A 13,402-nucleotide genomic window follows, 5' to 3' on the forward strand; every position below is an offset into this window, starting at 1 on the left:
CTAATCAAAAAAAATTGACATGTATAAAAAATGTATTAATATATAATTATAGGTGCTATGTTTTTTAGATATTTTACAAAAAATCAATCACTAAACAATGACAAAAGTAAAAGAATAAATAATAGCCTAAATATATATATATAGATATAGATAATGACTACACTTATTATTATTATTATTATTATTATTATTATTATTATTATTATTATTATTATTATTATTATTTTCAAACAATATATAATTAGATACACAGAAACAAAATGGTTGAATGATAACAGCTGAATAGAATAGCATAGGTCTTATAGCTTTAACAAATCAATAACATGTTTTTCACCTTCTCTCTTCTCTCTCTCTATCTTTTACTCCTCCATCTTCCCTTTTTACCTTCCCTCTTCTCTCTCTATCCCTCTTCCTCCATTTTCAGCTTTTTGGTTTTTGTTTTTTTTGAAAGAAGCAATTCGGAACCGTTACGTAACAGGCCGTTACGGCCGTTACAGCACCGTTACGACCGCTACGGCCGACACACCTGTGAATTTCAATCACTGCAAAAGCGGCCGTAACGGGTGGCGGTAACCACCAAAACCGTTACGTAACGGTGTTACGTAACGATTGCGGCCGCTTTTTAAAACCTTGCACACAACTTAAGGACAAAACTATGATCCACAGTTAAATATCAGCAATTGCACCAGCTTCCCTTCCTTCCATAAACCAAAATCTTGGCATGATTCAAGCAATAAGAGAATGTCCCTGACAATAGAAGTAATTAACACTATATCTTGAAACTAATGAAAAAATTATTCAATTGGTTCATACAATAACCCTTTCTTCTAAGCTTCAAGTTTCAAATTTTTGGCTACATGAATCTTAAGCACTGTAGATCAGTCACCTTATCTGGAAAAATAATAATAATAATAGATGGGACCTTCGTGATTGTGCAGGAATTGACAGTCTTTCATTCCTCAAATTCCTTGAGCATGGAATATTTATATTTGTTCCCTCAATTTCTCAGTGTTTGACACTAACTATTGAATACATTTGACCCGCGTAAAGTTCCTACACTGTTCCAATTCTATAATCCATGCCAATTAACGACATTATCTGAAGGCATATTTGTTAGAATAACTGTATAGAGAAGGGGAGAGAATCAATTATGTATATATTGATGTTATTATTGATTGATTTATATTGATATAAATTACAATGATTCATGATTCCTATATATAAAAGAGGGTGAGTGTGTAGTAGGTAAGGAGTAGGTGAAGTGGAGGTGGTAGTGGTGTAGTGGGTTAGGTTTAGTGGAGTAGGTGAGGTGGTAGTGGTGTAGTGGGTTAGGTTTAGTGGAGTAGGTTTAAGTGGGTGAAGTAGGTGGTGGAGAGTAGGTGGATTTTAACAGCCCCCCGCAAACTCAAGGGGGATAGGAACTAACCAACTTGAGTTTGGAGAGAGTAACAAAACAAGAAAATACATAAAAATAAAAGAGGATAAGAGACATGGTGTGGTCGTGTCAGACCATTGGTGAAGACACTGGATGGTGGTGTCATAACGTTGTAGAGGACACTGTATGGGGGTGTCATAACCATGTAGAGGACACTGTATGGTGGTGTCATAACGGTGTAGAGGACACTGGATGGCGGTGTCAGACCGATGTAGAAGACAGTTTATGGGGTCATGTCGGACCGTTGTAGCAGACAATGTTGTGACAGTTGTTGTGACAGTTTACAGAGTCTTGCTGGACCCTTGTAGAAACTAACCGGAATCAATGTCGGGACAGTTTACAGAGTCTTGTCGGACCCATGAAGGAGCTAACCGGAATCAATGTCGGGACAGTTTACAGAGTCTTGTCGGACCCATAAAGGAGCTAACCGGAATCAATGTCGGGACAGTTTACAGAGTCTTGTCGGACCCTTAAAAAGTCGCACCCTCAAAAGGTGTGCCCAATCTTTCAAAAGGCGTGCCATCAAAAGGCATGCCCAATCCATAAAAAGGCGTGCCAGATATGATGGCGAGGCACGTGAGTGCCTTGGCTGGCGCGCCCGTTTGTCGTCTGGCGTCAAGTGGCGCGCGATACGCGTGGCTGCCTCGGCTATTTAACCAAGACGGAGGCTGAGGCTGAGGCAGAAGCTGAAACAGAAAAACTGAGAGAAACCTCTGAAAAATTCTTCCTTTTCTGAGAGAGAAACTCTGTAATACGCTATAACACTCTGTTGCCCAGAAAATGGCTTCGTCTTCCCGTGGGCTACTCACTCTCTTTCCCGACCTCAATGAGTCAACAAGAGAGAGAACTGGTGCGGTGGCCAGTGAACCTCAACCAAACACCTCTGTGTTTGCTCCGTTGAACTTTCCGATGCGGTCGGTGGAGCAAAAAATGGCGATGCAAACTGATATTGAGGCCAATCAGTATACTTTGAAGTCATGTGTGGAGACCATGACGGCGGTCACAAACCTGTCGCACCGGCTGCAGAGTAGGACAAATGAGGTGCAGCAGTTAAATGCCCAGCTGGCTCTGCTCCAACGCATGTATCAGGATGCGCGAGCAGAGATAAGTATGCTAAAGGCGGAAAATAAGGAGCTGAAGCGGAAGGCCACCATTATGTTCCGATTCGGAGGTCCGCCAGATGCTGCGGTGGAGGAGCAAAGGGAAGTGAACGGGCTCGGCGGTGTGAGAAACACGGAGGCAGCACCGTCAAGGGCCGCCCAGGACGGAGGTAAGAAGAAGAGACCAGCGGCAGAGTAGAGAAGGGAAAATCCTGCTTGTGGATGTGGTTGTTTTGTTTTTGTGTGTTTGTTTGTTTGGTTTTTTTTTTTTTTTTTTTGTGGAAAATTATGACCAGGGCGAAGTCCCGATATGAATAAAATGAGTTTATTGTGCAAATCCGAATGGCTTGAAGGTACAAGACTGAGCAGAAAAATGAGATGGAATGAATAGAAGGTTTTTTTGGTGTTTTTTTTTTTTTTTTTTTTTGTAATAAAAGATAAAAAGTTGGGCGGTGGAAAGAAGAACAAGAAAAAAAATATATATATATATATATGAGATAAAGAATGTTTGGGCGGTGGAAAATGTGATGATGGTGTTGGGTGGAGAATATTTTAGAATGGAAAAGTTTAAAAAATATATTTCTCTCTTTCCTGAAGAGAAAAAGCTGAAAAAGAGTGAGTGGAAAAGTTTATAGAATATATCCGTCTCTCTTTCCTGGTGGGTAGGGATTGTGTTCATACGGGGAAAAGAATGTCTTGATCTTTGATCTTGGTGGTGGTACTTTTGATGTGTCCCTTCTTACCATTGAAGAAGGTATCTTTGAGGTGAAGGCCACTGCTGGAGATACCCATCTCGGAGGTGAAGATTTTGACAATAGAATGGTTAACCACTTTGTCCAGGAGTTCAAGAGGAAGAACAAGAAGGATATCAGCGGTAACCCCAGAGCTCTCAAGAGATTGAGAACTGCCTGTGAAAGAGCGAAGAGGACTCTCTCATCCACTGCCCAGACCACCATTGAAATCGATTCCCTTTATGAGGGTGTTGACTTTTACTCCCCCATTACCCGTGCCAGATTTGAGGAGCTCAACATGGATCTCTTCAGAAAGTGTATGGAACCAGTTGAGAAGTGTTTGAGAGATGCTAAGATGGACAAGAGCACTGTTCACGATGTTGTTCTTGTTGGTGGATCTACCAGGATTCCCAAGGTCCAGCAGCTATTGCAGGACTTCAATGGGAAGGAGCTCTGCAAGAGCATCAACCCTGACGAGGCTGTTGCTTATGGTGCTTCTGTCCAAGCTGCTATCTTGAGTGGGGAGGGTAATGAGAAGGTTCAGGACCTCTTGTTGTTGGATGTTACCCCACTTTCCCTTGGTTTGGAAACCGCTGGTGGTGTTATGACTGTGTTGATCTTTGTATGTAGAGAAGTCGCCTCTGGTGGCGGCGAACTGGAAGCTATATGTATTGATAGAGATGACAGCGGAATAGGTTGAGGTCCGGCGGGCGGCTAAGGTGAGGTTGCCGCCCGCCGGTGAAGCAAGAATATTAGGTTCTAAACCCGCTCTGATACCATGTTAGAATAACTGTATAGAGAAGGGGAGAGAATCAATTATGTATATATTGATGTTATTATTGATTGATTTATATTGATATAAATTACAATGATTCATGATTCCTATATATAGAAGAGGGTGAGTGTGTAGTAGGTAAGGAGTAGGTGAAGTGGAGGTGGTAGTGGTGTAGTGGGTTAGGTTTAGTGGAGTAGGTGAGGTGGTAGTGGTGTAGTGGGTTAGGTTTAGTGGAGTAGGTTTAAGTGGGTGAAGTAGGTAGTGGAGAGTAGGTGGATTTTAACAATATTGACTGTATCATATATTGAAAGTAAGGACAGTACTAAGAATTGAAGAAATTGAAAAGCATAAGTCTTGGACCAATCTAAAAATGGAAGAAGAGTGAGTAAGAAAGAAAAAAATAAGCACCATGCCTACAAACATGTGCCCTTGCTGAAGCAAAGCAAAAACATGCATGTTCTGAGGCATAAAAAGACAATGTGCATGCAAATTTGAAGCAGTTAGTGTCAGCAAGCCTCACTGAATCAATGAAGTCATCAGCAATCTCCAAAAGAAGATCTTCAACTTCTGGATCCAGCATTCTTCGTGGATCCACCTGAAGAACCAAAAGACGATCATAATGACTAATGTAGAATTATTTCATATACAAAACAATAATTAAAAATTGCTCCAAAAATTTGGATCGTTGACATATAGCTGAGGACCACGTCACACATTACTTGTGAGATAGACAAATTACTACGACCAATTCTAGAGGACCATTTTGCTGGTCTTAGAATGCATTAAGCCTCCCCAATTTGAAATTAATCATCTTTACAATTACTCTTGATTTTCCATGAAGAAATACCACATTTTAAATCATTCCCAGACCCAAAAAGTTTCAAATCTCACATCTGGAACCATGGTTCATTGGTTTGCCTAGAATTGTAAAGAGAAGTAGCAATTGAAATATAGGATGATGACCTGTGAAACCAAATCCTGTATTTTTCTCTTCCCAACAAGTCGATTGCTTGCTTCTGTTCCTAGGCTTGAACTCCCCCCCCTAGAGTAGTTGTCCCAGATGCTGTAGCATCTGGCTGCGTTCTGGTCTTAGAGACGTTTGGCCAGCAGGCACTGCCATCCTGGGAGACTGCTGCTGATTCAAAACCTGTTGCTGTTGGACGTGGTGGTGCTGTTGCTGGTGTGGCCGTGGCCGTGGCCGTGGCAGTGGTTGTGGCTGTGGCTGTGGCTGTGGCTGTGGCTGTTGTTGCTGCTGATGGAGCTGCGGGTGCAAAATTGGTTGATGCTGCTGTACAAGTTGGGAGAACTGCTGTGGGTTCAATGCCATAGAAGTTTGCTGCAATTGAGGAGAAAAAGGCAACTGATTATGCAAAAGTACTTGCTGCTGCGTCTGAGGTCAAAGCCAATATGAAGGAGAATTTGGACTAGACATTGCAGACATTTGCTTCAACCATTGTTGCTGTGACAAAGAGCCCTGCATCAAACCCTGCTGTCAATTCTGAGTCAACCCAGATAACTGGGGGTTCATAAATGATGTTCTCAGTTGGCTTTGTGCCTGTAGTTTCTAGAAAAGGAAAACATGCACAAATAAAATATATGGCTTGATTTTAAATATATGGCTTTGCGCCTGAATTCTGTATTGAGGTTGAGGATGAAACCTCATGTTTTGTAGTAATTAAATGTATGGCTTGATTTTGTATCCCAAATTTGTGATTTAATTGATTGATTGTTCTTGCCTCATTTGAATTAGCTCAATAAATTTTGAATATGAATTTAATCAAGTTTCTTACATAATTTCAGATGCACCCATTAGTTAGTTTGCCTTCATTATTATTTTGTTAAATTCAAATATTATATATCTATTGTACTTTGTTATAAATGGATACATTAGATTATTTGATTTTGAACATTTAGGCAAGGACAAGCGTACATCAAATAGTTATTTAAAAATAAATTAAAAAAAATCATAGTAATTGAGATTGAATTCCAATATTACAAGGAAGAGAATTACGGAAATAAATCAGATTCTATTATAATTACTATTTACAAGTGTGGATTCCAAAACCTTAGCCACATTAAACTCATTACTTTCACTTTCTTTGCCAATTTTCATTTAGATTTCATTATTCATTTATTGCGCATTTAGAATTTAATTTCGAACAACTAGAAATATGTTAGCTAGATTAGGTTTCATTTAAATTCAAATTAATTTGTTTTCCCATAAATCACAAGTTCCTTTGTGTTCGACCTCAAACTCATTAAACTATACCTCTATACAATTTGTGCACTTGCGAGTCTAATTAAAATTTCACAAGAAGCTCTACAAATCTTACTTCTTAAAAGGTTATGCAACTCTTCCATCTCTAAGCTCCAAGTACCAAATCAATCTTGCAGACCAACCTCATAGACTTATCCAATTAGGCTTTTTTGCAAAAGTAGAGGGTAGGAGAGAGTAACAAACGATGCGCACAAGTACGGGAATAGGTCTACAAAAAGCTTTCAGCTACTTAAGAGTTGCAAATTATACAAGACAAAAGGGCATTATGAAGCACGAACCTCTCTAGAAGTCATGTACTGGTGTCTAGCATGGACACATGTTAGATGAGCTAGAGAAAATGTCCCATTTTTATTTTTATTTTTATCAATCGGGCATGCTAGGGACGCGTCAGGCAAAATTTTTTTTTTTCTTTTCACAGGAGTAGCATACCCAAGAAGATTGATGTATTTGATGAGAATAAATATGTGGCATAGAATAAATATATAATATTCAAATATATGACAACATAACAAATCTATAAAATGATATATTTTGCACATGTTGTGCCCTTTTTTTTTGAAAATTTGCAAGTACACATGTCCGTGTTGTGTCATGTGTCCATGTAAGTGCTACCTAGTGAAGGCATGTAAGACAATTCTTCACAAACTATTCCATGAGAGAGATAGGACACAAACTATCCCATGAGAGAGATAAAACTATAATAAAAAAATTAAGAGTACTACTAAAATACTTGTAAGTGGGAATGTTTCAAGGTCATAAGAATTCAAGTTCATATTTTCAAAATTGCTTAGACAAGGATTGAGGTGGCAATGGCCTACAAGAGCCCAAGCCCTAGCACAATCACCTATGACGATGTGCAAGAAATGTGATATTAAGATATCCATCAAATACTTCCGACAATACTATTACTTCAATCACTAAGACCATCTCAAACCTTTACCCAAATTTGTCATCAAATTCAAATTTGATGAAAAAGTCTTAAAAAGTGAGGTTCAATGTTTTCATCAAAGTGATATTAAATAGAGGGCGAAGAAGATATTTCATCAAATGGAGGGAGGTTTGATCCTTCATCAAATTTAAATTGTTACTGTTGGACCGGATGTCCGCCCAAATGTCCACCCAGATGACCACTTGGATGTCTACCCTAATGTCCACCTAAGGCACTTTGACAGTTTTTTTTGTTCAAATCTGGAAAATCTCTAGGACATCCATCCGAACGTCCTCCCGGATATATGAAAAAATCTGATGAAAATTCTAGTTTTAATATTGGAGTGAACGGTATCAAATCAAACTTTTCATCAATTTTTTACTCAAATTTGATGAAATTTTTTATTCAAAGTTAGAGATGCTCTAATACAATACCAATATCTATTATATCCTACAACACTTTTTGCAAGCATTTTGTTGTTTGTTATGAGAAGTCATAGTGAATATTATTTATTTCCAATGCAAATAACAACCATATTTACCTGCACAACCATATTTATAAATAAAATTAAAATAATAAAGTAATGTCCACTAGACAAGAGTTTGACAAAAATTTAACACAGTATAAATTAAGCTAATACCTGACTTGAGGATAGGGGAGTTTGTTGGAATAATTGCGGTCTCATTTGCACCTGGTTTATCCTTTGTTGTGGGGCATATACAAGTGACCCATTTGCTCTAATTTGTGAGCTCAAGTTGAGAGGTACCATTCCCATTCCTTGCATCCCTTGCAGAGGTTGTCCCGGCGAACTACCCGGATGGAACTGGGATCCTTGTACAAACCCTGTTTTGTGTCCTGGCTGCACCCAACATTACACTTGTCAAAGAGAAACACTCACAAAAACAATGTCCAATCCTCCATTTGGATTAGTGGATTTCAAATGACTGGATTTAAGGTTAGAATTTTATAAAATTACAACAAGCTTAGCTATCGAAAGTAGATTGATTATTCTCAATTGAAAGATTGAATAGAGATATGCATGATGCATTTTGTTAAGATCCTTGTGCAAATAAAATATTGGAAAAATTACAAAAATATATATAAATAATGGTTTGACTCTTTTAATAAAATAGACTTAAAATTTTAATTTTTTTAATTTAATCACTAATATTTTAATTTGTTTTCAATTTAAATCATTTATTTATATTTATTAAATAAAATTAATGAAAAAATAATATTTTAATCATTTTATATGTCGGCTAAAATACATATTTTCTGTCAATTTACTTAATAAAAATAGGCTAACAATTTAAATTAAACACAAATTAATTTAAATTAATAAAATTAAAACTCAACCTTTATTTTGTAATAAGGTTGGTTTTTTATTTTTCAATCATTTTTCTTAGAATATTTTACGGAAGGATTTCAAATAAGGTTATACTACTCAAATTATCCATTTATTTCAAATCCACAAATCCAAATGCAACCTAACAGTGCTACAAATTGAGTACCCTAATAACAAACAATTGTCATTCAATCCTACCCAAGCTACAAAATTTTTCCCTTTGGGCTACGTTTGTTTGGTGGATTAGGTTGGATGGGATTGTTAGTGGGGGGATGGTTAGTGAAGAGATTGTTTGTGTGAGAATGTTAGTGAGTAGATTAAGTAAAAGTATGTTTGTTTTGATAGAATTGTTAAATTATTTTATATAAAATAAAAATATATATATTTTTATGTAAAAAAAGAATGTAAAAACAAATATAAAAAAATTTAGAAATAACAGGACACACTAACAACCCCAAAAAAAAAATACTGCTCTGATCAACCGGTCGAATGACCGGATACACTCTTGTGGGTGTTGATTTCCGACCACACAACCAAACGGAAAACTTAGCTGGAGAGTACCGACAGAATAGATTAAGCCTGAACACCTGCCAACAAGAATATGAGAATACCGCGGTGGTTCATCCATCCGGGAGCACTCCGATAATCAAGTCAGTAATCTTATCTCTCACAAATATCAATACAAGTACTTAAACTTCAACAATGAAGGCACAAAAGCATCTCAAATAAAGCATACCTTAGACCCACGATGGTGCTTTACTTTTATAATGATTAGTGTCCAACTTTCCCTAGAAGTCTTACTTCATGGGACTCTATCCTTTACAATAATAACATTTATCACAACTCACGCTATTTAGATTAAGATGAACTCCCTCAAGAGTCCTATCTCTATCCAAATAAGTAGCTTGATGTCATCTAGGACTCTAGTCCTCTATCCAAATATCTCGAAGTCCGATATTATCGCACCATATCTTGACACCATGGTCCGCCCACGCGGCACCTCGGCTAACAACCTTGGCCACGTGGACTACCTAAAAATATGTCCCCACAACTCTAATCCTCAGATTATTTTTTCAATCTCACCTTCTACCAAGCCAAGTTAATCCACCCACTAAGAGGGATTACTAAACCAAATGGAGTATCAATCCAACATCTCCTATCACCACCAAACATGTTGTGAGTGGACCCACAACCAACCTAAGCGTATCCAACTGCTGAAGCGGGAAAACAAACATGGCCTTCTTTATTTTTATTCTTTTTTTTCCCTCTTTTTTGCTCAACTCATATCTATTCATTGCTCTCATAGAGTCTCATATTCTATAATAACGAAATCTTAATTTATGGATCTAGAAATATAAAATTCTAACAATCTCTTTAATTAGATAGTTTTTGTTGGAACTCTATTAACAAATAATAAATAAGAAATTAAGTTTGTTTATTTTACTTATATTGGTTGAATATATTAACCAAGACCATTAGATAAGACTTAAAATTTTGATCATACTCGTTTTAGGTTGTTAAAAAAGCTACAAGTCGATAGACAAATTTAGATATTATTTTTTACAGTAGTGCAACTTAGCTCAATACCGACCCTTACCTGAATTTCTCTCTTTTTATCTAAAAAAGCTCCAATCAAACTTTTAGCATATTGACTTTAATCATTTAACTTACAAATTAAATCGTGTTTGTATTCTCATCATTAAACAACGATATACACATGCATATTTTTATGAACTTAACTAATTAATGATTGGCTTCTCATATCGGGAAGTTTGGGTTATGTGTGTGTTTATAGGATTCATGGAAACCTCCCCCAATCAGCAATTGCCTGGGTGTTGGTTTTTGTGAGTTCCACTCTATTTACATCATGTTCAAAAAAACTTAAGAGAACACCAAACAAAGAGTAGCGTTTAAGGTGTGCCGAAGGCGTTGGAAGGTTTAGGAAGGTATGAGAACGAGCTAGAGTATGCTGGAAGGCTCTAGAACCTGATGGACTGGTGTGTTAATCGGGCCGATCGTTTACAACGTCCTTGGCCCTGTCCTCAAGGTTGATGAGGCTCTTGGGCCTGGTGACGATAGGCAGGCTTCCCACATCGGGAAGTTTGGGTTGTGTGTTTGTTTATAAGGTTCTTGGGAGTTTCCTCCAATCAACAATTGCTTGGGTGTTGATTTCTTGTGAATCTTGCTCTATTTACATCATGTTAAAAAAAAAAAAAACTAACAATTATTTTATTTCAAAACTTAATGTTTGTCCATCTATTTATATATAAGACGAAAACAGCATCACATTAACTTTATTGACATTTCTCCAATATGCAACCGAGGCTTATTTGGCCACTACTTCTACAAAACAAAAATCCTTAGTGCCTCAAATGGCTCAAATTTGTGTTCACCGATTGACTAGGTGAAACACTTGTCTATTGCGGTTGTCACCTTGTCGACCGCAACTGTCAATCTTTTTACCGAACAATCGGCCGAATAACCAGCAAAATAAAATTCGAACCATTCGAGACAAGTTCAAATTTGAGGTATGTAATATTACTCTTTACAAAATAGGATTTATATTTACCCTTTCTTGACAATAACAAAGAACTCCATTTATATATCTTCATTTACTTTATTGAAATTCACTTTATTGGTATATCTTTATTTACTCATTGGTTAACCAAATTAAGGAAAAATGTTACTTCTGAATGGACAATAGAAGATGTTACTTTAATTAAACAAATTAAAGAAAATGTTAAAACTTTACCAGATGTTTATCTTCCTAAAACAGGTGATAAATTAATTTTAGAAACAGATGCCTCAGACGCATGCTGAGGATGTGTTCTTAAAGCAATACCAAGTAATTTATGGTATGATAAAGAGATACCTTTATCAGAAAATGGGATTAGACCAAGAAAAAAATTCAATACCTATAAAATTACAAAAAAAAGAGTTAATTTGTGGATATAATTCTAGAACATTTAAACCAAATGAACAGAAATATATTATTTTCGAAAAAGAATTACTTGCAATAAAATTGGCAATAAAAAGTTCTCATATTTATTTAGCTCCAGAAAATTTTATTGTACGCACTGATAATAAGGCAGTAAGAGATTTCTTTATTAATAAAAAAACTATTGAACAAGGAAGAAGATTAGCCTGGTATAATAAAATTTCTGAATATACTTTTAAAGTAGAACATCTTAAAGGTACTAACAATTTTCTTGCAGATTTTCTTAGCAGAAATTGTTTTAGAAAATTAAATTGCTAAACAAGTAAATTTAATTTTTGTAGAAGACCTCTAGACCAAGAGGAAACAATGGATAACGGTAAACAACCCGCTCAAGGAGATTTGGTGACAATTGCTAAAAAAGTAATCCCCAGAGAAGAAAAAGTTTATGTTGTGTTTGCAGGAAGACAACCTGGAATTTACACAGAATGGAATGATTTCAAAACACAAGTTTGTGGATATTCAAGAGCGAGCTATAAAACATATAATAGCATGACTAAAGCTAAAAAAGCTTTTTACAGTGCACCCGCTATGCCAGTTTATCAAAAGAATTTTTATCAAATGAGAACTAACCCAGTTCCAACTAATATTCAGACATCTAGACCAGATGAATCTGAAATAAAAGATTTTTTCAATCCTGGTATATCCAAAGAAATTTATACGGAACTCAATGGAGTTTGGAAAACTCACATTGTAGACAACAAAGTGAAATTTCGAAAACACAGGAGTTCTGGCAAACAAATTAGCTGAGCAAACAGCTAAATTAAAAGATTTGCAAAATCTTTGTTTCAATATTCTTAAACAAATGAATTGGAATGAAGATTTTAATTTTGAAAAAATAAACAATTTTTTTCAGCTATCAGACCTCATATCAGATGAGTTTTCTGATCCAGTTTTTGAACAAATAAAAAGATTTTGTCTTTTTGAAAAAGCAAGAACTTTGCTTCCGAAAGAAAATTTTATGCTAATTAAAAATCGAGTTGAAGATCATCATGATAAGATTAGACAAATCTTAGAACGATCTTATAATAAATTAAATTTGAAAGATGGAATTCCCAAAATAACCATCATGGCAAACCATGACATGTGCTTTTTTGAGGATATAGATTGGGAAATAACTAATCAAGTTATTTTCCAAATTTTAGATCCAATTCAATGGATAGATTATCCAATGATCATCAAAACAATGCTCTCATGGACAGTAAAAGGCTTTCGATGGAGCAAATATTTTACTTTTTGGATCTCCAGTACTGTTAGTTGGCGAGAACGAGAACATTTTTTCCAACCATACCAGATTTGGTATCTTAAAGAAATTGAAGATTTTGAATTTGAAGATGATTATTTAGATGAAGATCACCGGAGAGAGAGATTGGGAAATATCTAAAAACTTTCTTTAACAGAATATTGGATAGACAGTCTGATATCTGTTTCACAAGTAGCGTCCAAAATCCATGGCTCAGCAAAATTGCCATTCATGGTTACAGATGGAAGAATATTATTTGTAACATATTTTCCCAACGCAAATTAATAAAGCTCTTGACATGTTAATAAATCTCAAAAAGAGAAATAATTTGGATCTTCCGTTGGAACTAGCCATGACCGCGGATGATGTAGAACAATTTCGGAATGAGCAATACAGCCAAGATCCGAATTTCCCTCTATCAGAGACTGATGAAGACTGATGAAGAATATCACAATCTCATCAACATGATGGAAGCATAGTGGACCACACTATCAAATGCAGCTCTCTCCTGATCGACTCCAACCTTATCCAGGACACGTAGAGCCACCTGCATTATTTGGCGGAAAGTGATC

At 36.3% G+C, this 13,402-nt stretch overlaps 1 protein-coding gene and 1 pseudogene across 2 annotated transcripts; one reads left to right on the forward strand and one right to left on the reverse strand.

Annotated features, from left to right (window-relative positions):
• The first annotated feature begins 2,935 nt into the window (after positions 1-2,935).
• On the forward strand, positions 2,936-4,296 carry LOC145813942 (heat shock cognate 70 kDa protein 2 pseudogene; annotated as a pseudogene). Its single transcript, XR_014357404.1, has one exon. The product of XR_014357404.1 is annotated as a heat shock cognate 70 kDa protein 2 pseudogene (transcript).
• On the reverse strand, positions 4,129-5,509 carry LOC114283681 (uncharacterized). Its single transcript, XM_028226559.2, is given in 4 exon segments — positions 4,129-4,636; positions 5,005-5,085; positions 5,088-5,131; positions 5,134-5,509. Coding segments are annotated over 4 exon segments (591 nt in total). The 5' UTR covers positions 5,369-5,509; the 3' UTR covers positions 4,129-4,405.
• Between the last annotated feature and the right edge of the window lie 7,893 nt (positions 5,510-13,402).

The sequence above is a fragment of the Camellia sinensis genome, chromosome 15, assembly GCF_055761805.1.
Source record: "Camellia sinensis isolate YWXY chromosome 15, ASM5576180v1, whole genome shotgun sequence".
NCBI classification, from domain to species: Eukaryota; Viridiplantae; Streptophyta; class Magnoliopsida; order Ericales; family Theaceae; genus Camellia; species Camellia sinensis.